The sequence below is a fragment of the Mus caroli genome, unplaced genomic scaffold (genome assembly GCF_978045245.1).
Source record: "Mus caroli unplaced genomic scaffold, Mus_caroli_1 scaffold_13, whole genome shotgun sequence".
Taxonomy (NCBI): Eukaryota; Metazoa; Chordata; class Mammalia; order Rodentia; family Muridae; genus Mus; species Mus caroli.
In genome coordinates, this window is record NW_028227268.1 from 48,269,165 (window position 1) to 48,291,685 (window position 22,521).

The 22,521-nt window shown below is 49.9% G+C and overlaps 1 protein-coding gene across 5 annotated transcripts in view; it reads left to right on the forward strand.

Annotated features, from left to right (window-relative positions):
* Rap1gap2 (RAP1 GTPase activating protein 2) overlaps window positions 1-22,521 on the forward strand; it is a 214,730-nt gene that overhangs the window by 186,728 nt on the left and 5,481 nt on the right. For 4 of the 5 annotated variants that reach the window (XM_085829826.1, XM_029483716.2, XM_029483717.2 and 1 more), the window contains 9 exons: window positions 3,197-3,268; window positions 3,759-3,845; window positions 5,345-5,479; window positions 13,775-13,912; window positions 15,370-15,488; window positions 17,832-17,945; window positions 18,122-18,239; window positions 18,963-19,089; window positions 22,428-22,504. In XM_085829826.1, the coding sequence (XP_085685952.1) occupies window positions 3,197-3,268; window positions 3,759-3,845; window positions 5,345-5,479; window positions 13,775-13,912; window positions 15,370-15,488; window positions 17,832-17,945; window positions 18,122-18,239; window positions 18,963-19,089; window positions 22,428-22,504 (987 nt within the window). The remainder of the gene's footprint in view (window positions 1-3,196; window positions 3,269-3,758; window positions 3,846-5,344; window positions 5,480-13,774; window positions 13,913-15,369; window positions 15,489-17,831; window positions 17,946-18,121; window positions 18,240-18,962; window positions 19,090-22,427; window positions 22,505-22,521) is intronic. The other variant, XR_003838023.2, reaches the window with a different exon arrangement.

Sequence of the window (22,521 nt, forward strand, 5' to 3'; positions counted from 1 at the left end):
GAGATAGGCTGAGCTGGGGATTTTAGGGTAGGGCTAGGTAGGCTCCAAGCCCACAGAAATCTTGTGAGTAAAACCAAGTGCTGGTTTCTGTTTGTTTTTTGTTTGTTTGTTTCCTGGGAAGAGAGATCAGAGTTCAGTTCCCACAGGGTTCCCTCACAGAACACTGGGTACCAGCATCTTAAGACCCCTTCCCACTACTGAGGCAGGTTTGAATTTGTGAAGATGCCTGTGTCTTCTAAGGTGCTCCCCAGAGCACCCCTCCCCCCAGGCACAATGGGTGATGCATAAACTGTGAGGAGAACTGGGTTAGATCCCTCAGGGCCTCCTGGCTGACACTGGGCCTTAGCTGAACCCTGAAGTAGGAGGACCAACAATGAAAAAGGAGAGTAAAGGCGGGAGGGACCCCAGAAGACAGAATGACGGAGCAGCTTGGGGTCTCTGCTTCTGTCTCTTTGTTGATGTGTGATTGCAAGTCAGTTCCTTCCCTCTCTGGGCCTTTGTTTCTATCTTTGCAAAACAGGAAATCTGGATTTCAAAACCTCAGGGTCCTTCTAGCCATGGCTACTTATGGGAGCAGAGACAGGCAGGATGGGGTATGGGCTGCCAGATGGTTTGGGGAACTCTGTGTTGAAGGTGCCCTTTTGTACATGTAGGTCGACAGGGAAAGTAAAGACAAAAAAACCTGAGTGACTGATGGTGGCTTCTGCGCTGGGCCGGGCTTTGCATTACAGCAGTCTTCTTCGTCTTCTACGTGTGTGTGTGTGTGTGTGTGCGCGCGCGTGCGCGCGCGCGCGCGCGCATGGAAATCAGAGGCCAACTTGCAGGAGTCAGTTCTCTCCTTCCACTATGTGGCTCCTAGGGATTGAACCCAGGTTGTTAGGTTTGGTGGCAAGTGCCTTTAGCCATAGAGCCGTGTTTCTAGCCCCTTGGACAGTCTTCCTGAAGCCTAACAAGGCCCATTCGCCTGCTCATAGGGAAGAGATTGAATCTGATTGATGCTGAGGGCTCTTAGAGCCACAGAGCCAGGGAGCTGGGAGCTGGAAGTCTTCCCAGGAGCCTCTGGGGCATGTGAGAAACCGGCCCCGTGGGTGTGTGTGTGAAGTGTGGCTAGAATCGGATCACTTCTCAGGTAGGGCTATCTCATTCCCATCACTCTAGATTGGAAAGAGATTCCAGCTCAACAATCAATAGGATTCCCCCATCCTTCCCCACAGGGGCCAGTCCACCTCACTCCTGGAGTTCTGCCAAGGTTTCAAGTCTTGGCTGTGAAGCAGGCGACTGGGGAGGGCCTTCCCTTGCCTATCCTGACTCCCTCTGAGCAGCCCTGCCAGTCTTCTGGGTGGCAGGCCATCCCTGGGCATGGGGGCTTTGTTGGGTCTCCAGCCTTCCCTCTCTGAGCCCCCCTGGGCATCTGGTTGTAAGCCGAGAGGAGGGGATGGGACCGAGGTCAGAAGAGGAGCTAGGATAGGGATGGGAGGTGGATGGACATTACCAGAAAGGTCTTGGGCCCTGCCCTGCTGACCTGTGGATTTAAAGGCATTCCGAAGACCCTTACCCTGTCAGAATAGACTACTTTAATTCCAGTCTGAGGAGGAGGGGCCGGGCCAGGGAAACAGCTGGGCCTGCAGGCATCTGTGCTTTGTCCCACGTGTCCCAGATACCCAGAGTGGGCAGCCAGATTCTTGTTCTGAGATGGAACAAAACAAAACAAAAACCAAAAACCTGACACACAAGCTTGATAAGTCCCCAGATTGTCTCTGCCCTCGATACTTGTGTGTCTGTGTCCCCCCCTTCCAACATAACAAGTACACATGTGCACTAGACTTGGGCCACCAGTGCATGGTTGGTGGCTGGGGGTGGGGGTGGGCTGTGTCTAGCAGCTGGGGTTCAGCCAGAAATCTTGTCAGTGAACACAAAACCATTTCTTGAGACTCTGAGTACCTCAGTTTGGGCCATATAAATGGCCTTGAGCTTGTAAGAAGAAGGCCCCATTGACCGAAGCTCTGCTTCTCTCCACTGGCCCTGGCAGGGCCCCAGGCTGCTTGCTCACCCAGTCTGGCAGACTCTTGCATCTGCCCTACTTCACAGGACAGAGTGGTTGGCAGCCTGCCAGGGCCTTCACGTCAGCCACTGCTAGTGAAGGGATAGGGCAGCCTCCCCAGAGCCCTGTAGCCTCAGGGGCTGACAGCAGGTGAAACTTAGGTACTTGCACGAGAGAGGAGGTGAGAAGTGGAAGCCACCTGCTGCAGGACCACCCTTGTGCTGGAGTCTCTGGATGGTCTTACAGTCCAGCCTCAGCATCTGGCCAGAGCCTGGATGTCCCCCATCCTCATTCCCAGCCAATGCCCTTGGTATCTCTGTGCCCAAGCCTCAGCCAGAATGAATGGCTCCACATGTAGAGCCAGGCTTCAGACCTGGGTCACTGCCTGTGTCAACTTGCAAAGAGCCCCAAGCTCTCCTTGCAACCAGTATTTACTTGTTTAAAAAAATTATTTGTTGTTGTTGATTTTGTTGCTGCTGCTGCTACTGCTGCTGCTGGTGGTGGTGGTGTGTGTGTATGTGTGTGCATGAGTGTGCATGTGCACATGTGTACTTGTTATGTTGGGAGGGGGACACAGACACACAGGTATTGAGGGCAGAGACAATTTGGGGACTTATCAAGCTTGTGTGTCAGTTTTGTTTTTTAAATCTGTGGAGCCATTTCTGTGGTCCAGTAACACTCTAAGTGAGTTTGACTTATGGCCAGGTTAATGGGGCATCAGAGTTGGGTTGGAGCAATCTGGATTCTCTGTGCCCCTTTCTCTGGCTTTGGGGGTGCTTGTTCCATGTCTTAGCCATCTGTTTCCTCATCAGTAAAATGAGCAGTAGTTCTCAGTTCCCTTCTCTGGGATGGATGCTGTAATAGGGTAGGGAGGCAAACCTCCTAGCCACCACCTGCACTGTCTGTACTTAGGGTCTCAGTGGTTCCCCAGCCCAGGGCATCATCTGGCCAACTTGCTTCTGGCCCCTAGGAAGGCAGAGGGAAGGATGCTGGATTCCATCCCATCCAACCCACTAGAGGAGCATCATATGGGGCTCGTGGGTGATGCTCACATAGACATTCTGTGTTCTGGGAAGGAGGGAAGAGGTAGGTTGGTCTTCTGCAAGGTGTGGGACTCCTAGTCGGTCTTAGTCCACATGAAATTGTTTCATTCAGGTATCAGTCACTGCTAGGGAAGATGTGCCTGCCTTTGGCCCCCCTCTGCCAAGCCCACCTGTTTTCCAGAAGGTAAGAACCTTTTCTTTTATACTTGTCCCATCCAAGACCCCAGATCTCTGTACCCATGTGTCAGTAGTTGGAATGGGCTTGAATGTAGACTGGGAGCATTGTGGGGAGCTCCTGTTATAGCTTTGGGGGTATCTCCTTTCTGGATATCTCCCACCTCACCCTTTGAGGTCAATGTGGCCCTTGTTGGGAGTTTGATGCCAGGGTTGTCCTCCTGTTTTTAGAAGGACTTTTATACTGTGCTCTAGACCCAGGAGCCAGCCTCAAGCATTGCCTCCAGTGACCAAGGTGCCCTATGGAGGGTGGGTTTCCCAACACTGGGGAAGCTGGCTTTCAAGTTGGTACATTAGCAGGCAGGCCTGGCCTTGGCTGGAAATGACCGGATATGAGAGGGCTAATGCAGGGGTTCTCCTGCCTTTTTGTCACTGTGGTTGGAGGCGTTTGACTGACAGCAGAGGCCAGGAGAGTTCTGAACCTCTTCCACCTATTTCAGGGCGCAGAATTCCGGGAGTTTCTGCTCACCAAGCTCACGAATGCAGAGAATGCTTGCTGCAAGTCAGACAAGTTCGCCAAGCTGGAGGTGAGAGGGCCACACTGAAAGTCTCCTCTGGGCTTGTTTGCTTCATCCTAAGCCCTCAGCTCTCTGTTGCTTTGGGAACGTTTTTTTTTTTTTTTTCCCTTGGTAGGAACTCATCTAGATTCTAGGTCTTACCTGCCAATCATTAGGTTTTTAGGTTTTTTTTTTTTTTTGAACATGTAGTATGTCCAGGTCTTGCTCTGTTACCAAGGATAAGTGAGACATCACTTCTGTACTATGTAGTGCCCATGCTGGTAGAGGGACCTTTACAGAAGAGAAGCTAAGATTTGTAATACAGTGTATTTACTGTATTATACTATGGGCCATGATGGAGCCAGTGGGTAGTGACTGCTTCTGCTAGGGATAATGGAGGGTGTGTTCAGGGAAGACTTCCTGGAGGATGTTGCTTTTGAGCTGATGAATCTTGACATCTGACAAAGCTTTTGCATGAAGAGAGTCTGGAAAGTCATTCAAGACTCAGGGAACAGTCAAGGCCCAACAAAATCAGACATTGTTGGGTGGGGGTGTGGCCAGATGACAGCCTCCTGTGGCTGGAAGACGGGACTGCAGATGGTGGCTGCATTGAATGGAGCAGGGTTGTGGCTTGCAAGTGGTAGGCACTATGAAGTTTTTAAAGTGTTTGACTCGCATGTTAGAGACATCATTAGCCAGCAGGCATTAGAGTTGGAGGAGGAGAGGTTGAAGGGGAGATAGAACAGGAACTGGCCAGTTAGAAATGATTAAAGAGTCTAAGAGGCTCAATAAAGGCGAACCCTTCACAGGAGGCACTGGGCTAAACTGCAGGTAGGCGTGTCCAACCAGAGGCCTGCAAGCCACATGTGCCTCAGGGTAGCCATGAGTGTGGTCCAAGCAAAAATCATAGACCAGTAGGTATAAAACATTATGAACGTTTCCCTTGGTAACTGCCTGTGAAGTTCTTATAGATTGGCATTGTGTCACACTGTCAGAAGGTTGGACTGGGAAGACATGATGGACTCCTAGAAATAAATAAGGGCAGGGAAAGTGGAATTGTGGGGTGACTCAGTCTTTCAGCTCAGGCTCGGCGGCGGTGACATGGGGACAGTTGGGAGAGGAGCTTTGTTAGGACTGTGGCCTGCAGAAAGGGCTTGTCCAGTCTGTTGTGTCTGGAGTCCCCCTGGAGGTTGCTTGCATGCCCCTGGTTGCTACCTGGCTGTTACAGAACCATGGGCAGAGGGGTTGTGCATATAGATCCTGGTCTGAGATCTGGGGTGGGGGTGGGGTCCCCAGGGTAAGCCTTGGAAGAGCTGGTATGGCAGGGAGAATGAGAGGGGGGCAGGCCTGGAACATTTGTGCTAACTGCAGCATTAGTGAGCATGAAGCCCATTCTCCTAAATCCCACCGTGGCCAGGAGCTGGTGACCGAATAGCAGCCCTCAGACCAGGCATCCAGAGCAGAGAAAAAAATACACGTCTCTCTCTGCTGTTGGTGTCTGTACACCTGTATATACCACTCCTTTGTAGGACCGGACCCGAGCTGCTCTCCTGGACAACCTTCATGATGAACTCCACACACACACTCAGGTCATGCTAGGCATGGGCCCGGAGGAGGACAAGTTCGAGAATGGGGGCCATGGAGGATTCCTGGAGTCTTTTAAGGTATGGTCGCAGGCTGAGTTTGGGTTGCTGTGGAAGAGGGCAAAGAACGAAAATGGCTAAGTTATTGGAGATCCAGCCTGAGAACCCAAGGACTAGTCAGAAGTGACAGGATGGGGTGGGACTTTTCAAAGGGCTGGGGCATGGTGTGTGAGATTGGAGCAGCCAGCGGTGATTTCAGAGCATGGGGTATCTCCATGCTCTCTCCCTTGGCCTGGACCATCTTCAGCCCAGGAAGTCTCATAAGCAGGTAGGTGAGTGCGCAGAGGAGAGCACGCCATATGAACTAAGACCCTTACTGCTTCCACTGTCTCCCTCTGTGGTTCAGGGTGGAATGGTGGGACTGAGGTCACAAGCCTTAGGGTATTTAGTAGCTAGGTTGGTTGCTGCTGCGTGGTTCTTCCTTGCTGGCAGGTGCTAGGGCCTGGTTGGGGGTGGATGAGTGGGTGGAGCCACAGGCAAGTCTCTCCAGCTTTGAAAAAGAAAAGTTTTACCTAGAATGAGCTTCCTGTCCCCTGAAGGACTCAGATGACCACAGAACCAGTGAGGGGTACAGGTGGCTCCATTATCATGTCCTGGCTGCATGCTTGTTGGTCCACACAGCACTTATATTGGCATCTGACTTGATCCTGACTATATATATAGTCGTGTACGTTTGGATAGTGATGTCTGGATATCCCCTTTAACACACAGGGGTGTGGGTGAGTGCTGGAGGGCAGGCTACAAGAGGCCGCGGGGTCTCAGGACCCTGCACCTCAGAGGTTCACACCTAGATTTTTCTGACTCTAAGCTTATGTTTCTGCCAGGTTTTCCACTAGAGAGAGATTCATAAACGTGACATTTTGAGGTATTAGGATTGGGGTTATATGCGCTTTTAAAAGTACCCAGCTACAGGATACTGGGAAAGACCTTTAAAGTTCCTAAGGCTCAGCTTTCTTGCTAAGGAACCAGAGGTAATAAATTGGACCTCTGTCACCTTGTTGTGCGAGTTCGTTGGAACAATGCCCAGAAATTGCAGATTGCCTATGACACAGTAAATACCTTTCGCTGTGGTAATAGGGCACCCATTAACTGTGCTGTGTAGGTTGCATATAGACTTAAACTTCCCAACTGTCATTAGAGCTCTGTGTGGAAGGCTGGAATTGTGGCTATAATAATTTTGGCATAATAATTCACACTCAATTTTAGTAATTGTAAGGATAGTTTTACGTGTGAGGAAACAAAGACACAAACACTAAATAATTAGTCTTAGGTCACCCTGGAGACAGAGTTGAATTCAGGTCTCCCAAATTCCTAACAGCTACATGATACTACTCCCTCCCAGTTTCTGACCATGAAGATTCCACCCAGACTGGCCAGGCCTGGACAGGTCTGGGTCAGTTGTTCACTGCCCAGCTGACAGCTGAGAACAGGCAGAGCTCTGCTGGCCCTAGCTAGAACCAGCTGCTGAGATTCCTCCTGAGGGTGGGAGGAGCCGAGGTGCTTGTCCAGGCTGTTAGGAGATTCTTAGGGTTTCTGGTATAGTCTTGATTGAAGAGGCTGTGAGAGAGGAGAAGCCAAAGCCGGGTGCATCTAGATGCAAGAGGAGCTGGGTGTGGAGGAGCCTGCCTGTATGACCCACATTTGGGAAGCCAAGGCAGGAACATGACGAGTTCAAGGACAGCTTGGGTTACATCGTGAGATTCTTCTTTATTTCTGTTGGATTTTGAGAAAAGTGAAGGACAGAGGGGAAAAGGAATGGAGAAGGAAGAGGGAGCCATGGTGGACAGATTGTCTTGCCAAAAGGAGGGTCAGCATGAGGCAAGGTAATAGGAGACAGGCTTGGGCCAAGGGAAGGTAGAAGATCGTCCACTTAGTGTCCTCCTGAGGCTCCAGGGGCTCTGCCCCATCTCGTATCACACCTATCAAAGTGTTCCGCTTCCCTCCCACAGTAAATTAATTTACGTAGCATGATCAGTGCTGAGCCGCGGTTGACAAGCTAGTAAGATGCTGTGCTTTGCAGACATTCTATGAACACTGGTTGCTTTGAGTCCTACAGGTTTTCTTTTGTATGTAGGAGCTATATATATATATATATTTTTTTTAAGGTTTCAAATGTTTCTGTAACATTGTATGTCGGCTCTGGACATTCTGCCCATGGGTCCACTGGATGAGGTGGCTCAACAGCCGAAGGATGGTGGCTCCAGGACAGTTTGCTCAGTCTTTTGCGTCTGTTAGGAGTGGCCGTTGGTTTGTTTCACTTCAGGGTGTCTGAGGTATTCCTAGAGGGGCTTTCAAGCGAGGGCATTGCTGCAAGACTCTTTTATGACTGGCCTATAAGCCAGTATAGCAGGGACTTGTGTTTTAACTCTGTGGTTGAAGGCAGACCCGTGTTTCAATTCAGATTTCATACCTGCCTTTGAGGTTGTGAAGTTGTGGGGACAGATAGAAGGGGCCATGAGGGTCAGGCACACAGAGTGAGCCTCTGGAGCACTGATGACCATGGCCAGTGAGTTTCTCTTCTCCTAGAAGGAGACCTTGGCTTCTCTTGTCAACCTCTTCAGTGTTGTTGATTCAGGTCTCCCATGTGGAGAAGCCTGGGCAAGGGGGCAGGCATGGCCCTGGCCCAGTTCAAGAGTCTGTCTCTAGTGCCTTAGGCAGGAATATGGTGTCAGGATTACTGACATTTGTTTGGGATTAATCCTAGACCTCTGTGGGATGTCTCCAGAATAAAGGGTTATCTGCAACGATTTCAGGAAGAAAACGCGTGGCTCGAAAGTTCTCTCACAGGCAGGCACGAGCTAAGGATGCGCAGGGATGAGTGACATTCCACTCTCTATCCCCTTCAGACTGGTCTTCCCTAGAGGGCCCCATCCCAGAAGCAGACCAGCTGTGGCCTCTGTGGCCTTGGGTTGTGTGCGCCCCATGGGGACGGTTCATTCATACCTCACTTTAGTTCTGGCTGTGAGTGGAAGCTTCCCCTTCAGGAGACACGCACTGGTTGCTTTGTGGACACCTAGACTTGCTTGTAAACCAAGTGGCTTGGAGGGATGTCAGGACCTGTCAGGTCTACTGACATTTGGAAGTTTTCATTTTCATTTAGATGACCATCTGAGAATCTACACATTTCTAATGGAAAAGACTCATCTTTGCAGTGTTGCGTTGGATGAAAGATGTTTCTGTGGCTCAAGGGGGTGGCTGTGGCCATGTTCTTGGGAATCTCACAGTTTTTTTTTTTTTTTTTAATCTGATGAAGAAGCTGTGTATCACTTCCTTTTGGAAGGTATTTATCTCTAGATCACCTGTAATGAAGTAAAAAGAAAGAAAATGACAGTTGATTTGTTCATGTGGTATGGGTATAGCACATATGGACCCTCGTTTGAGGAACACTGGACTGGCTCAACTCTCTACTGTCTTCATAATATGGAGGCAGGGGTAGAAAACAATGGGACAGAATTGGAACCACAGGGAGCAGGGAGGCAGCAGGCTAATTTCTCTCACCCTTTGAGGAACTGGTGTAGGTAGTGCATGGGTCTCACCTGACCTCTAGTGGCAGGAGAGGTCAACAGACATCTCTGGCAAAGTCTTTTTTGGGGGTCCTGTAGCTACAGGCCTGCATGACACCAGTAATGGTGGATGGGGGATTGTGATGGGGCAGACACAGTCCCCAGCCTTTGACATCTCTGCCATTCCTTTTGCTCCATGGAAGGGGAAGTCATGGTACTAGGGATGGATTGCAATGAGAGAGGGGAAGGGAAGGAGAGAGAGAGAGAGAGAGAGAGAGAGAGAGAGAGAGAGAGAGAGAGAGAGAGAGAGAGAGAGAGAGAGGAGTGGGGTGCTCAGGCCTTGGCCTGGCTCTGCTCAGCTTATAGGTTGGAGCCATAGTCTTTAAGTGAGCTACCAGCATGTTCCTGCTGGAAGAACAGAAGACCTTGATGGAAGCCATCTCAGCAGGCAGGAGACTAGTAATATCTTTGTGTCAGAGGCCCTGCCTCTGTTACTTCTCTTGGGGTTTGGATGGGCATTTCCACTCTCCCCCAACCCCCACCCTGTGCTAATCTCCTTGATTTTTGTCTCCGATGATGAGTTTGTTAAGTTGAAAGAACTCATAGAAACCTCTTGTAAGGAGGCTGTGGTGCTGGTGGCTGGGCATTGAGGTGACACTCGTGGGTAATGAGAAAGCAGTACATTCTTCCTCTGTCACCTCACAGCACAGCAGTGGGGTGGGCTGAGGGCTGGGGGCCATAGGGACTGAGGGAGATCGGTGCAGCTAGAGGTGATCGGCCGGGAGGACGGCAAGGGACAGTCACGGGAAATGGCCAGCATGGTTGGAAATGTAGGCGAGATTCCCGCTCTGCACACAGGACTGAGGGTCAGGGCACCCACTGCTGGAATGAGCTAGAATGGAGGACTCAAGCAGGGGTCAGGTGATCTTTATCAAGCACAAGTGCCCCAGCCTCCTGAAGCTAATACAAAGGCTTCCATGACTGCCCTTCCCACTGCCTTCCTCATGCTATCACTACCCCCTTCTCCTCTGCGTCCCTCTTCCCCTTTTTGTTCCCCCACCCTCACCCCCTGTCTTCTGATTCTGTTGCCTAGATTGGTAGGGATGGCACTTCATTCAGTTGCCCATTGGACCACAGTATGGAAAAATTATTTAGATGTCACTGGACAGTTTCATTCAAATCAAGCATTGTTTTGGGTCTTAGCGATGACCATCACTTGTCTTCACTCTAAAATGGGGGCAGGAGAGCTGACCTGAGTGGGCAGATGTCATCTCAGGGGTTAGACACACACACTGTCTCATTTCATCTTTGTGACAGCTCCTCCTGCCAGGGAACCAGGGCTTCACCCTTCCTGTTGCCAAGAGCAGGAGAGCAGGTGACTGACACCCTGCCCAGCCCTGGAATTCTGTCAGTTCATTGGGTCCTCAGATTCTTTCTGTTGACTCGGACAGTGGCACATGGGCATCTGAAGACACTGTCCTCCCTGACATTGGCCTTTGACATTTTTATGAGAGTTGGATCCCCAAACCCCCTGCTTTCCTGTCATCTTTAATTCATCAGCCAGTGAATTGCTCCATCTTGGCCTTAATCTCTATCCCATCTCCACATCCTTTCCTTCTCCCACCTCTCTCTCCTTCTCCCTCTTCCTGTATCTCTCCTTCCCTTCCCTCTCCTCCCCCCTGCCCTGCCATCCCCTCCTCTCCCTCTATCCTTCCTCACCCCTTCCTTTCCTATCCCATTTCTTTTGGAGATGGGGTCTTACTCTACAGCTCAGGCTAACCTTGACTTCTCAAGTCTTCCAAGTTGTATGGATTACAGGCACACACTCCCATATCCAGCTCTGTGTTTTCAATCTTGGGGTCTGGGATCCTATCTTTGAATCCCAGCTCTGTCTCTTAGTGGTGTGTGACATTTTATTTGTCGCTTGAGAGATTTTCTATTCTCTCTATACCTCAGTCTTGCAAGGATTCATCAGATTGTGTGTATGCAGTTCCTTAGACTGGACACGTTACACAGGGCTTGTTATTCATACTTGGATCCTTTCAGAGCATGCGAGACTGAGGGCTAGATCAGAACACAAATGAAGAGTTTGAAGTGGTGGTGACAGTGGTGGTGACAGGCCAGGGGAACAACCATATAAAAAGATGCTGGCATTTACCAAATCATTTGTGTCATGTAAGAAGCCTTTCTTCCAGTCTAGGCACATATCCTCAGGTTTCAATGAGTCCAGGGAGTCTCTGATGCTTGGGTGGTAGAATGAATCAAATATTCTGGCTCTAGCAACCAGTGTCCCAGGAACACTGTTGCTAGGCAACTCTTCTGTGGTTCCGAGAGGGGAGAGGTGTCATCCCTCATGGGGCATCTTTGATTCAGACAATAGAGGCTACATGATGTTGATTGGAGGCTGGTAGTCCTACATCTCATTCGTGGCTTGTCTTGAGGGCTGTGACATCTACCAGCGGTCTTTTTGAGTCTCTGTCCCATGTCAGGTGGAATGGCAGGCAGGATGAGGCCTTTCACCATTCCAAGGTGTCAAAGGTGTTCCTGGGGTCCTGAAGAACAGTGTTTGCATGGATGTATGTGGGAGCTCTTCCTGATGTCTCAAGGGAAGCAAGGGGCTTCGCTCTTCCTCCAGAGACATTCCTTAGGGGTAACGCACAGGCCCGAGTCCAGCTGTAAGGGCACCGGCTTCAGCTTAGTCCATATCTGATGGCTGGTGCCAAGTTCTGAGACTACTCTGTCTTGACAGGCTCACACCATGGTGAGGAAAATCTACTAATTGCTGTAGCAAGAAGTCCAGGTGACTCTGGCACAGCTGGTCAAAGCACATGTGTTCTTTCCCTTTTCCCTCCATGTGGTCCTGGCCTCTCCAGCTTTGTCATCAGGTTTGGTCTCCCCGATGGCTTCAGTGCTTTCAGATGCTTTCCCCAAAGCCATCAGCAGACATCCCTCCAGCTTCTCTAGTAAGGGATAAGTTAAATTAGTGCTTTAGATTGAGCCTGAGTACTTTGTATCCCAGGGAGGAGGAGGAGGAGGAGGAGGAGGAGGAAGAGGAGACATTGAAATGCATGTTGGTCCTGCCAGCAAGAGATCTGCCAGTTGGAGTTTGGTACCTGTACTTGAGCCACTAATAGTACAGGTGTCCAGGAGCCTTTGCTCTTTAGGCCCCAAAACAACTGACACAAAGAGACCATCATCACAGACACTGGGTCTTGCATTATTAGCCTCCTCTTAGAAGTGTGTTTTGAGCACTCTTGGATGCATTACCTCTTTGGCCTCAGTACTGCAATTCTTGTTCCTGGCGTGGTGCTGAGCACACAGCAAACACACTGTGCTTAATATCAACACCAAGAGAAGCTGCATGTGTGATGTGCTGGCCTCTCCTTTAAGAGCTTTATAGGCTCTCAAGGCTACTCCTTGTGTTGACACACCCTGTCCCATTGCACATAAGTCTCAAAGAAGCTTAGCAACCTGCAGGGTTCCCAGCTAACGGGGCACAGCAGGGAGCCCAGGCATGACTCCTGGCAGCAGCATCTAACACTTTTGTGCTTTCTACCACTAAGTTGTGTTGTCCAGCCATCTTATTGAGAAACTAGATAGATGACCAGAGGACAATGATATAACGGCTTGGGGCCACTGGAGAAAACCTCTGAAATGTACCTACATTTCAAACACCATGGAAACAAAACAGAGTGTTATCCCAGGGAGCCAGGATCCTGGAGCACTTTGTTGACTGGGAGTCCTGCCGTCGTTGGAGCTGAGTTCCAAGCATCAGAAGCACCTCTGGTCCTGCACAGAGCAGTATTGTACCCTAGAGAAGTCTGAGGAGGGATTGTCACCCCAGGTCCAGCTCTTCTAGGGGTCCAGTCACCATTTCTATGGCTCAGTTATTCTCATTTTCTCATGCACCATGACAAACCTGACTGTCCTGGTTGTCATTGGCCAGACACTTAACAGCTGGCCAGTACCCACCCAACCTGCCCCACATTTTGCTTTTTGCCAGTTATAAGTGAACACAAGGTTCTGTACCCACAGAAGTTCCTTTGTGTGCCCAGTCTGAGCACATACCTCTTTGAACAGCCATGCAGATCTTGTTGTGTTGATCTGGAAAGTATAACTTCAGTTCTCTAAGTCCAAGGGGTGGCAAGTTGCAGCTTTGGGTCAGAGATGAGCAGGAACTTGTTACAGGGTTCTACATCAAGGGTGGATGGAACTGCACAAGTCACACCTGTGGTCACAGTGGGGAGGGAAGTCCAGTACACACTTAGGAGGAAGCTTAGCTTTGTGAACACAGAGCTGATGTGTGGTTGAGGACGTGGTAGCTCAGTGGTAGAGCTCTTACCCAGCATGAAGGAGATCTTAGGTCTTTTCCTCAGTGACAGACAACACACACACACACACACACACACCCCAAAATAAAAAGGAGTTAGTGTTCAGCACCTGTGTTTAGCCTCCATCCTTTATGGAATCGTGACACACTCATTTTATAGACAATGAAGCTATACCTCAGAGAGGTAGAGTCGCTCACTAAACAGTGTCATTGAGGTTTGCTGAGCTGTAGGACTTGCTTCCGCTCCCCATAAGATGAGGATAGCAGGTTGGCCCACCTTGCAGCACTGAGCCCTCAGACCCTGCCTTGAGAGAATTTAGAGATCTCTGTAGACACCAATTACTGAGGCGTGGACTTCTGTAACAGTGTGTACATTCATTGCTCGTGTGTGCGCATGTGTGTACACTTGAGCCCAGGGCAGAGTGTCATCCAGTAGTACCAGGTTCTGACTTTCAGACCTTTCTCACTCTGTACCCTTCACAGAGGGCCATCCGTGTGCGCAGCCATTCCATGGAGACCATGGTGGGTAGCCAGAGGAAGCTGCATGGTGGGAACCTCCCTGGCAGCCTCAGCGGGGGCATTGTCCACAACAGCATGGAAGTCACCAAGACCACCTTCTCGGTGAGTGTTTTCACACTGGGCCTGCATGTGGGGGAAGAGGAGGAGGGAGGAAGGGTGTGTCCCATGCCAGGTTTGGGCTAGGCAACTTTAGCAGGGCAAGCTGGTTGATGGGCTGGGGAACACTGAAGCTGCTGAGGAGGTGAGCCAACCTCTGCTTGATGACAGTGGCTCTGTGGTACTTCTAGGCCAGGTCGCCTCTGGGGTTGGCTTGTACCATGAATTGTTCTCTGAGTTTTCTTAAGAACTGAGCTTGGGGACTCACGAGGTAGACCCTAATTATTGATGATGGTAACAGTGACCACACCAGCTTGCTCTGCACCAGGCACTGAGCTGGTGACTGATATCCAAGATCCTACCTGATCCCTGTCACGGTTGTCTGTGTAGACACAGGAGCACTCTCTGTTCTAGACTTTAGGAAAAGGAGGCTCAGAGAGGTTAGGTAACTGACTAAAAGTCACCCAGCTAAGATGAAGGTCTGGGTTTTGAATGCAGGACCTCCTGATAGAAAACTTAGCTTCTTCATTACTGTGTGTTCAGTTCTTGGGGAGAGCCAGCCTTGTGGGTCTGTGAACTCAGGCTTCTTGACTCACACAAGGGCGGGGGAGGGAACCACATAGTCAGCCATTAATAAGGCAAGTGGCTTTTGATTTGTATAAAGTGGAGTTTTCTTTGAAAAAAAAATTAAGTAACAGAATAGACTCACCAAGATGTTGACTTCTATTATAAACAGCCTTTTGAGCAATGGCTTGATTTACCTAATATTTTCACATATATCACCTTGTTTCTCCCAGAAGGTCATGTTAGTGGCAGAGGATGGGGAAACTGAGGCCCAGAGAGTCTGACCATTCTCCCAGAGTGGCACAGCACATGATGGGCATTGAGGCTGGGGTTAGAAACCTAGCAGGCTCCATGGCTTCTTGCTCAGACCTTCACCTCTGTGTCCCCCTCCTCCCCAGAGACCGGAGACTGCCCATCAGTGCATCACTCAGCTCAGCTGCTCTCATTGGTTGCTGTAACTCCTGCCTGGGTCCATTGATACCCATTTATTCACGAGCAGTGATGGAAACTCAGGAGCCCTGGGTCCTTATTGCTAGCTGACCTTGACACATCGCTGTCTCCTGGTCCTCGGCTTTCTAATTAGTGAGGTGAAAGGTTGACGCTGGACCATCCAGGGGACCTCTAGATGTTTCAATCTGTGATTTAAATCATCTCAACCAGCTCAGCATCTGGCCCCACTATGGTGATCCTTCGAGAGCTCTAGGCTCTGTTGGACCATTACCTGCTGGCACGGGCTTGGTTTAAGAGCAGGAAAGAGGCCGTGAGTGGCCCAAGTGCCAGGGTCTGAGCTCTTTGCTGGTTTCTCTGGTCTCACAAGACAAGGAGTCATGTGAAGATCAGAGAAGGGGTGGGAAGAACCGGGAGGGCGTGTGCACTCACTGTGGCGGTTTTATCATCAGCCTCCAGTGGCCGCAGCAACCGTGAAGAATCAGTCACGGAGCCCCATCAAGCGGCGGTCGGGACTCTTCCCCCGCCTGCACTCGGGCTCTGAAGGCCAGGGAGACAGCCGGACACGATGGTAACTGTCAGGATGCCAGCCCAGCTGTGGGGCCAGTCAGCTCTCTTCTCCTTGATAGCTGTCAGGTGCCCACGCATGGGCACAGGTTTTCCTAGTGTCAGGCTTCCCCTGAACCCCGACCTCACTTCAGGTGCCTGCATGTCCTGTTCCTTGTGTTTAGGAGAGAGGTCCTGACTGGGAAGCGATCAGAGTTCCTGATGCAAAAAAAAAAAAAAAAAAAACTGAATAGATTTCTATGACTACTCAGAGAGAGTGCACAGAGCCCCAGTGTACTCAGACAAGTAGAAGGTCTCTTGGCAAGGACAGCTGGGAAGGAAGAGACAGGAGAGACTGCATGGTGTGTGTGTGTGTGTGTGTGTGTGTGTGTGGTTTCCAAAGCTAGGAGGGAAGTTCATTGTAGTGACCCAACCCTGTGGTTTGACGGTCAGGAGGTCACTAAAGTGCATGGAGGGATGGGAAGGTGGCTCAGTGGTTAATGTTGCTGGTCATGTATGAGGACTTGGGTTTGGATCCCTAGCATCCTTATAAAAAGCCAGGTGTGGTGACAGGAGGGTCCCTGGGGGCTTTCTGGTTAATCAGTGAGTTCAAGGGTCAGTGAGGGATTGTCTTAGAAAATGAGGAGGAAAGCTGTGGCGGGCACACCTCATGGTGACTTTTGACCTCCATAGGCACAGGCAGTTGAAAGCACTTGTGCGCACATGCATAGGCCTCTCCCTCCTCCCCCACTCCACACCCACACCCACACCCACACCCACACCCACACACACACACACAGAGTTTATATAGGCCATCGACACCTCTAGGGTGCCTGTGATTGTAAAGGTAGATAGTATGTGTTATGAAGGATGCGGAGATACTGGCACATTTGTACGTTGCTGGCGGGGATGTGAGATAGTGCATCTGCTCTGAAACCAGTGTGGCAGCCCTCCAAGGGCTAAACATAGAGTTTATCAGACCCTGCAATCCCACCCGTTGGTATGTACGTACGAGACCATGAGAATTGAAAGCAGTTGCCCACAACACCAACACATATTTATTAATTGTAGCATTATTCACGGTAGCTCAGAGTGGGAACAACCGAAGGGCCTGTCATCCGATGACTAGATAAGCAAGATGAGCTGAGTATACCCACGAAATGTACAAATAACAAGCGCTGAGATGCCGATGCAGGCTACAGCCCGGGGAAGACTTTGAAAGTGTTAAGCTAGTGGAATCCAGATGTGAAGACCATGTATGCTGTCAAGTCCCATTTCTGTGGAATGTCCAGACTAGGCAGAGTTCATAGAGACAGAAATAAATAGGTTAGGGGTGGGGGTGGGGGTGGGGGTGGGGGTGGGCAGTGATTGCAGATGAGCCAGAGTCTTTTTTTAAAAAGGCCTTAAAATGTTCTAAAATTAGACTGTGGCGATGGCTGCACAATTCCATGAACATTTAAAAAATGTGACATGTACATTATGCCTCATTAATGCTGCTATTACAAGAAGTATATGGAAGGGCTGGAGAGAGGACTCAGCAGTTAAGAGCACTGGCTGCTCTTGCAGAGGACAGTGGTTCAGTTCCTAGCATCCACACAGAGGCTCACAACCATGTGTAATTCTAGTTCCAGGGGATCCAGTGCTGGCTACAGACCCATGAGTACACTGTGGTGCACATACACACACACAGGCAAACACACATAGATAATAAATAAGTACACAAACAAGGCTTAAAGAGAAAAAGAGATCAGTGGTCCTGGGGCTCTGACATACTAATGAAGAAACAAGTGAATTGAGGACAGAGCTGTCCTGGTCCTGGTACAGGGTAAATTGTGATCTTTGCTGAATGGCAGGAGAAGGAAGCTTTTGGATGCTTGGGCTTAGGGTATCCTTTCACTTCCCAGAACCCAGGGATGCCTGTCATATGTAGGATGTTCTCAAGGGTCATTACAGCACGTGTCCCCCTCCTCCCCCCACCCCCCTACCCTGTCCCTCTCAGGAATCCAAGGGTACTGCATTGATTTCTGTATGGCCCTGCTCAGTTCACTATGGGACCGGCTCTCCATTCATAGCTCTGCCCGGGGGTGGGGGTGGGGTGGGCAGCATGGGAGAGGGATAGACTTGGCCAGAGGCCATCAGGAGCTCTGTTTGGTGGCCTTGGACTGTCACCATGAATTCAGATTGGCCTTTGTTGTAGGGAGCAGAAACCTCTGCTGTCTTATGTAATCTCAGAGGCTTAGGTCTGGAGAGAAGAGGCGGCTACCCTCTGTGTACTGGCCCCCGCAGCCTGAGCTCTGACTGGGGCCAAGGGTGGACAAGGGCAGGCTCCTGGCCTCCAGCTTCACTTCTCTTTATTCTCCTTCCCTAGTGACAGTGCCTCCAGCACCCCCAAAACCCCAGATGGCGGACACTCTTCTCAGGAGATAAAATCTGAGACCTCATCAAATCCCAGCTCTCCAGAAATTTGCCCCAACAAAGAGAAGTAAGGGAGTTGGGGTTTGGGAGAGGCAGGCTGGCAGGGGGTGGTAGTTCTTGACTTTGGAAGTCTCTGGAACACAAAGACCACCAAGCAGAGGCTGGGAGAGCCGTCTTGGGCAAGCGCAGTTTTCTGGTAGACCTGCCTCTCTCTCCATCTGCCTTGCCTCCCATTCTCTGCAGGCCCTTCATCAAGTTGAAGGAGAATGGCCGTGCCAACATCTCCCGCTCCTCCTCCAGCACCAGCAGCTTCAGCAGCACAGCAGGGGAGGGCGAGGCCATGGAGGAGTGTGACAGTGGGGTAAGTGAGTCTCAGTCAATCAGAGAACAGCACTCTGGGGCTGTCTTAGTCAGGGTTTCTATTCCTGCACAAACATCATGACCAAGAAGCGAGTTGGGAAGGAGAGGGTTTATTCAGCTTACACTTCCACATTGCTGTTCATCACCAAAGGAAGTCAAGCAGGTCAGGAAGCAGGAACTGATGCAGAGGCCACGGAAGGATTTTACTTACCCGCTTGCTTCCCCTGGCTTGCTCAGCTTGTTTTCTTATAGAACTCAAGGCTACCATCCCAGGGATGGCACCACCCACAAGGGGCCCTCCCACCCTTGATCACTAATGAGAAAATGCCTTACAGCTGGATCTCATGGAGGCATTTCCTGAAGGGAGGCTCCTTTCTCTGTGATAACTCTGCCTTGTGTCAAGTTGACACACAAAAGCACCCAGTACAGGGGCCTAGCTGGTCATACTCTGCTTTAAAAGAATACCACGGAGAAGGAGTGGCCTCTGCAGCTGTTGCTACCAAGAAGAGAGTGAGTCTCAGCAGAATGCTTGAGAGCTGCGGTGGAGGTTGCTTATGCCAGGGGGACACCAACTCGGAAGGAAAGAGGTCAGGGAAAGGCTGAAGTCATGGCTCAGGCAGAAGTGCTGTAGAGGTTGGAGGCAGTGGCTTTCGTGATCCATCTCAGGACAGCTGTAGGGCTACTGGGTATACACTGGCCATGCTCACCCAGTTTCTCTCCTCAGAGCAGCCAGCCATCCACAACCTCGCCCTTCAAGCAGGAGGTGTTTGCCTACAGCCCATCCCCGAGCAGCGAGAGCCCCAGTCTGGGGGCTGCCGCCACGCCCATCATCATGAGCCGGAGTCCCACAGGTCAGTAGCATGTGAGGATCTGTATGATGTAGTTAGAAGGGCAGAGATGTGTCCTGACTGCAGTCCTAAGGGGATGTTCCCCAGGCATGCTTGATGGGCCAACTTCTCCTTTTCTAAGCTGTCAGGCCGGTTACCTCCACTAGGGTACCCCATCTTCCTATCATCTTCTTATCTTCGTATATATGGGGAGACGGAGGCTCAGAGGATTGAATGATTTCATGTTGATCCCATGGTAGAGAAGTTAAGAAGGCTGTACATCTGCTGACCTCTTGCCCAACCTGTTACCACCGAGGGCCAGTGCCGCCACAGCAGTGATTCTGAGCACCCGACAGTGAGAGGAAATGGCAGTGGAGGGGGCTGGAGGAATGAGAGACTGTGTTCTGGGTGTGTGTGTGTGAGGTTCAGGGCAGCAGGGTCATGGAGATGGAGAGGTGAGAAAGGACAGGGTTTATGGGGACCATGAGTGACTTGCCAGGAGGCCTGGGGAGGACTCGGGCATTGTTGGTAAATGCCACGGAAGGTACTGGAAGAGCTGCCTGGCATTGAGGAAGACCATTTTGCAGCTGCATGCTGAGTATAGAAAGAATCAGTGGGAGCTGGGGAGGAGGCATCAGCAGAGGTACAGTGGGCACCTAGGGGAGGCAGGGTCATGGCAGCGCATGTTCTGGTATAGAGCTTACTGGGTTGGTAGTGCAGGCTTAGGGAGAGTATAGGGGCCTGGGTCTCTCTGGATCCCTACAGGTGAGCTGAGTAGGAAGTACCAGGTTAGAGAAAAAGGAAAGGGGTTGGCTCTCAGGGTCGACCTAGTACCCAATGTGACAGATTTTCACTCAGGTGGGCACTGTGGGGGAAGGGTGAGCTAGTTTTAGTGGGAGGCATTTGTAGGCAAGCAGTCTCAGGCTGTAAACAGACTGGAAGAGGAAGGGCAGTGGCTGGGTTTTGCACACACTGGTCAATCACTTGTAAACACTTGTACTTCCATGCACTGTCAACATTCACACTCTTGACCAGAGGAGGCCGAAGCTTTACTGTGGTAGGGGAGGCTTTGCCATTTCCATGGTCTAAGGCATTGGGTCCTTGACATAACTGTCTGGGTCGACAAAAACACATTCTCTCAGGACTTTCAAGGCTCCCTATAAAGATTTGATGAGCATACACTATAAAAATCATACAACCATTAACCTAAATGTGTCTTGTGGGACTGGCCGTTTTCAGCCAGGGGTAATCTCACTCCCCAAGGGACTTCAGCAATATCAACTGTTATTTTTGTTTTTTTCCACAGTGGCTGGAGTGGGGGTGGTGATCTACTGGTCATCACGCGGTAGAGACCAACTGATGTCAAAAGGAGGATGTCATGAGATAGAGCAGAGACCAGAGAAAAAGCAAATGGCTCTTTGTGCACAGCTTTCCAGCTAACAATCAGTTCACAGCTCCCTCTTCTGTGGTCAGGCAGCTCTTAGGTTGGATGCTAACCTCAGCTGTGGCACTGACTGGCTCACCTCCCAACCCTCAGTTTCCCCGTTTGTAAAATAGAATAGCCCTATACATTTGCTGACTTAAAAAAAGTTTGGTTAAATATTAGTGGATAGAATAAATATTGGTGGGTAGAATCTATCACCAAACTGTGTCCTTTGTGGCACTAAATAAATATGAAAAGGAATGATCTCTGGGACAAGGTCTGAGTGAAGGGGAGGCTGTAGGAGTGTCTGCAACGAACTGGTTTCACATCACTCAGGGCAGGAGCAAATGGGGAACAGGCGTGCAATCTTTCCCAGTGCTAACTACACCCCCAGCAGGTATATCTGGTTTCACATCACTCAGGGCAGGAGCAAATGGGGAACAGGCGTGCAATCTTTCCCAGTGCTAACTACACCCCCAGCAGGTATATCTCCCCCCAGGCTGTATTTAACCCTGATTTTCTGCTTTTGACCCTTAACCTCATGTAACATGGACCTGGGGGTCTAGAAACCTGTTTCTAGCTGTTCTAGGGAGTGTGGGGAGAGGCAGGTTGAGGAGAGGGATGACCCAGGAGTCTTCTGTAATTGCAGATGCCTGGCCATCGGCTATTCATACTTGGGCTTCTGGGGACACAGAGGAAATCAATCATCAGGGTACTTAGGGAGGTCTAATAGCATGTGTGTGTACATGTATGCACGTGTGTGTGTGTGTGTGTGTGTGAGAGAGAGAGAGAGAGAGAGAGAGAGAGAGAGAGAGAGAGAGAGGGACATGGACATGGTCAACTTTACCAACATTACCATCATTACCAGCTGAAACACAGTTTGAAAATAATGGCAAAATATTCAGTAGATTTTACTCTGAGTCCTCTGTCTATAAGATACTCACAGGACAGTTTTACTGATACTTAATTCTGGTGCCTGTAGCCAGCACAAGGCTGCAGATGACAGTCAAATCTGGTTACCATGTGGGTGTTGATGGATATTACTGCCTACATTGACATTTTGCACTAGAAAGACAGCATTTATTTGTCAGGGATGCAAACAACCTCTTTGCTGAATTTGGTAGTAGTTTTTCAACACTGGGGAGCAGGTGGCTCCCACGCTGGTCTTCACAATGTAGCGGCGGCGGGTACAACCTGCTTTTAAGTTTAGTTCATTTATTATTACTTTCCATTAGTTTCTTTCTTATTTTTAAGTTTTATTTATATATTTATTTATTATGTATGCAGTGTTTGGCCTACATGTATGTCTGCATACCAGAAGAGGGCATTGTAACTTATTATAGATGGTTGTGATCCATCATGCGGTTGCTGGGAATTGAACTCAGGACCTCTGGAAGAGCAGCCAGTGCTTTTAACCCCTGAGCCATCTTCCCAGCCCTTCCATTAGTTTCTTAAATCTAGGGAACAAAACCATAAACCAAGCCCAGATTTATAGGCCAACTTCAGTAGTCTTAATGCTTCCATTGAGACTGACCTCAAGCCACCACCACTATATCCCTGGGCTTGGTGTTGGGGAGAGATGCATAGCCTACCACCTTAACCAATTTCTGATAAAAGAATACAGCTGATGTAACAACACAGATTAAAGTAAAAACACCATAATATAATGAGGAAATGACAAATTTTGAATATCCATTATCTTCCTTGAATATGGCTTGTTTACTTATGAGATTCCATAACTTAATTTTGAAAATATTTGAAGTGACCTGTGTTTAATAAGTAGGGTACATCAGTTCTCAAAGTCCGAGTATTGTTTCTGATGGGTGGGTACCTGTTAGTGAGCATGCTTTTGGGGAGAGGTTGAGGCCTCTTTCCCTATCCAGTATTCTGACATTGCTAGAATAACCCCTCAAGCGCCATAACCTTTTTCTTTTCTTAGATGCCAAAAGCAGAAACTCCCCGAGGTCCAACCTGAAATTCCGCTTTGATAAACTCAGCCATGCTAGCTCCAGTGCGGTAAGGATGGTGTGGGC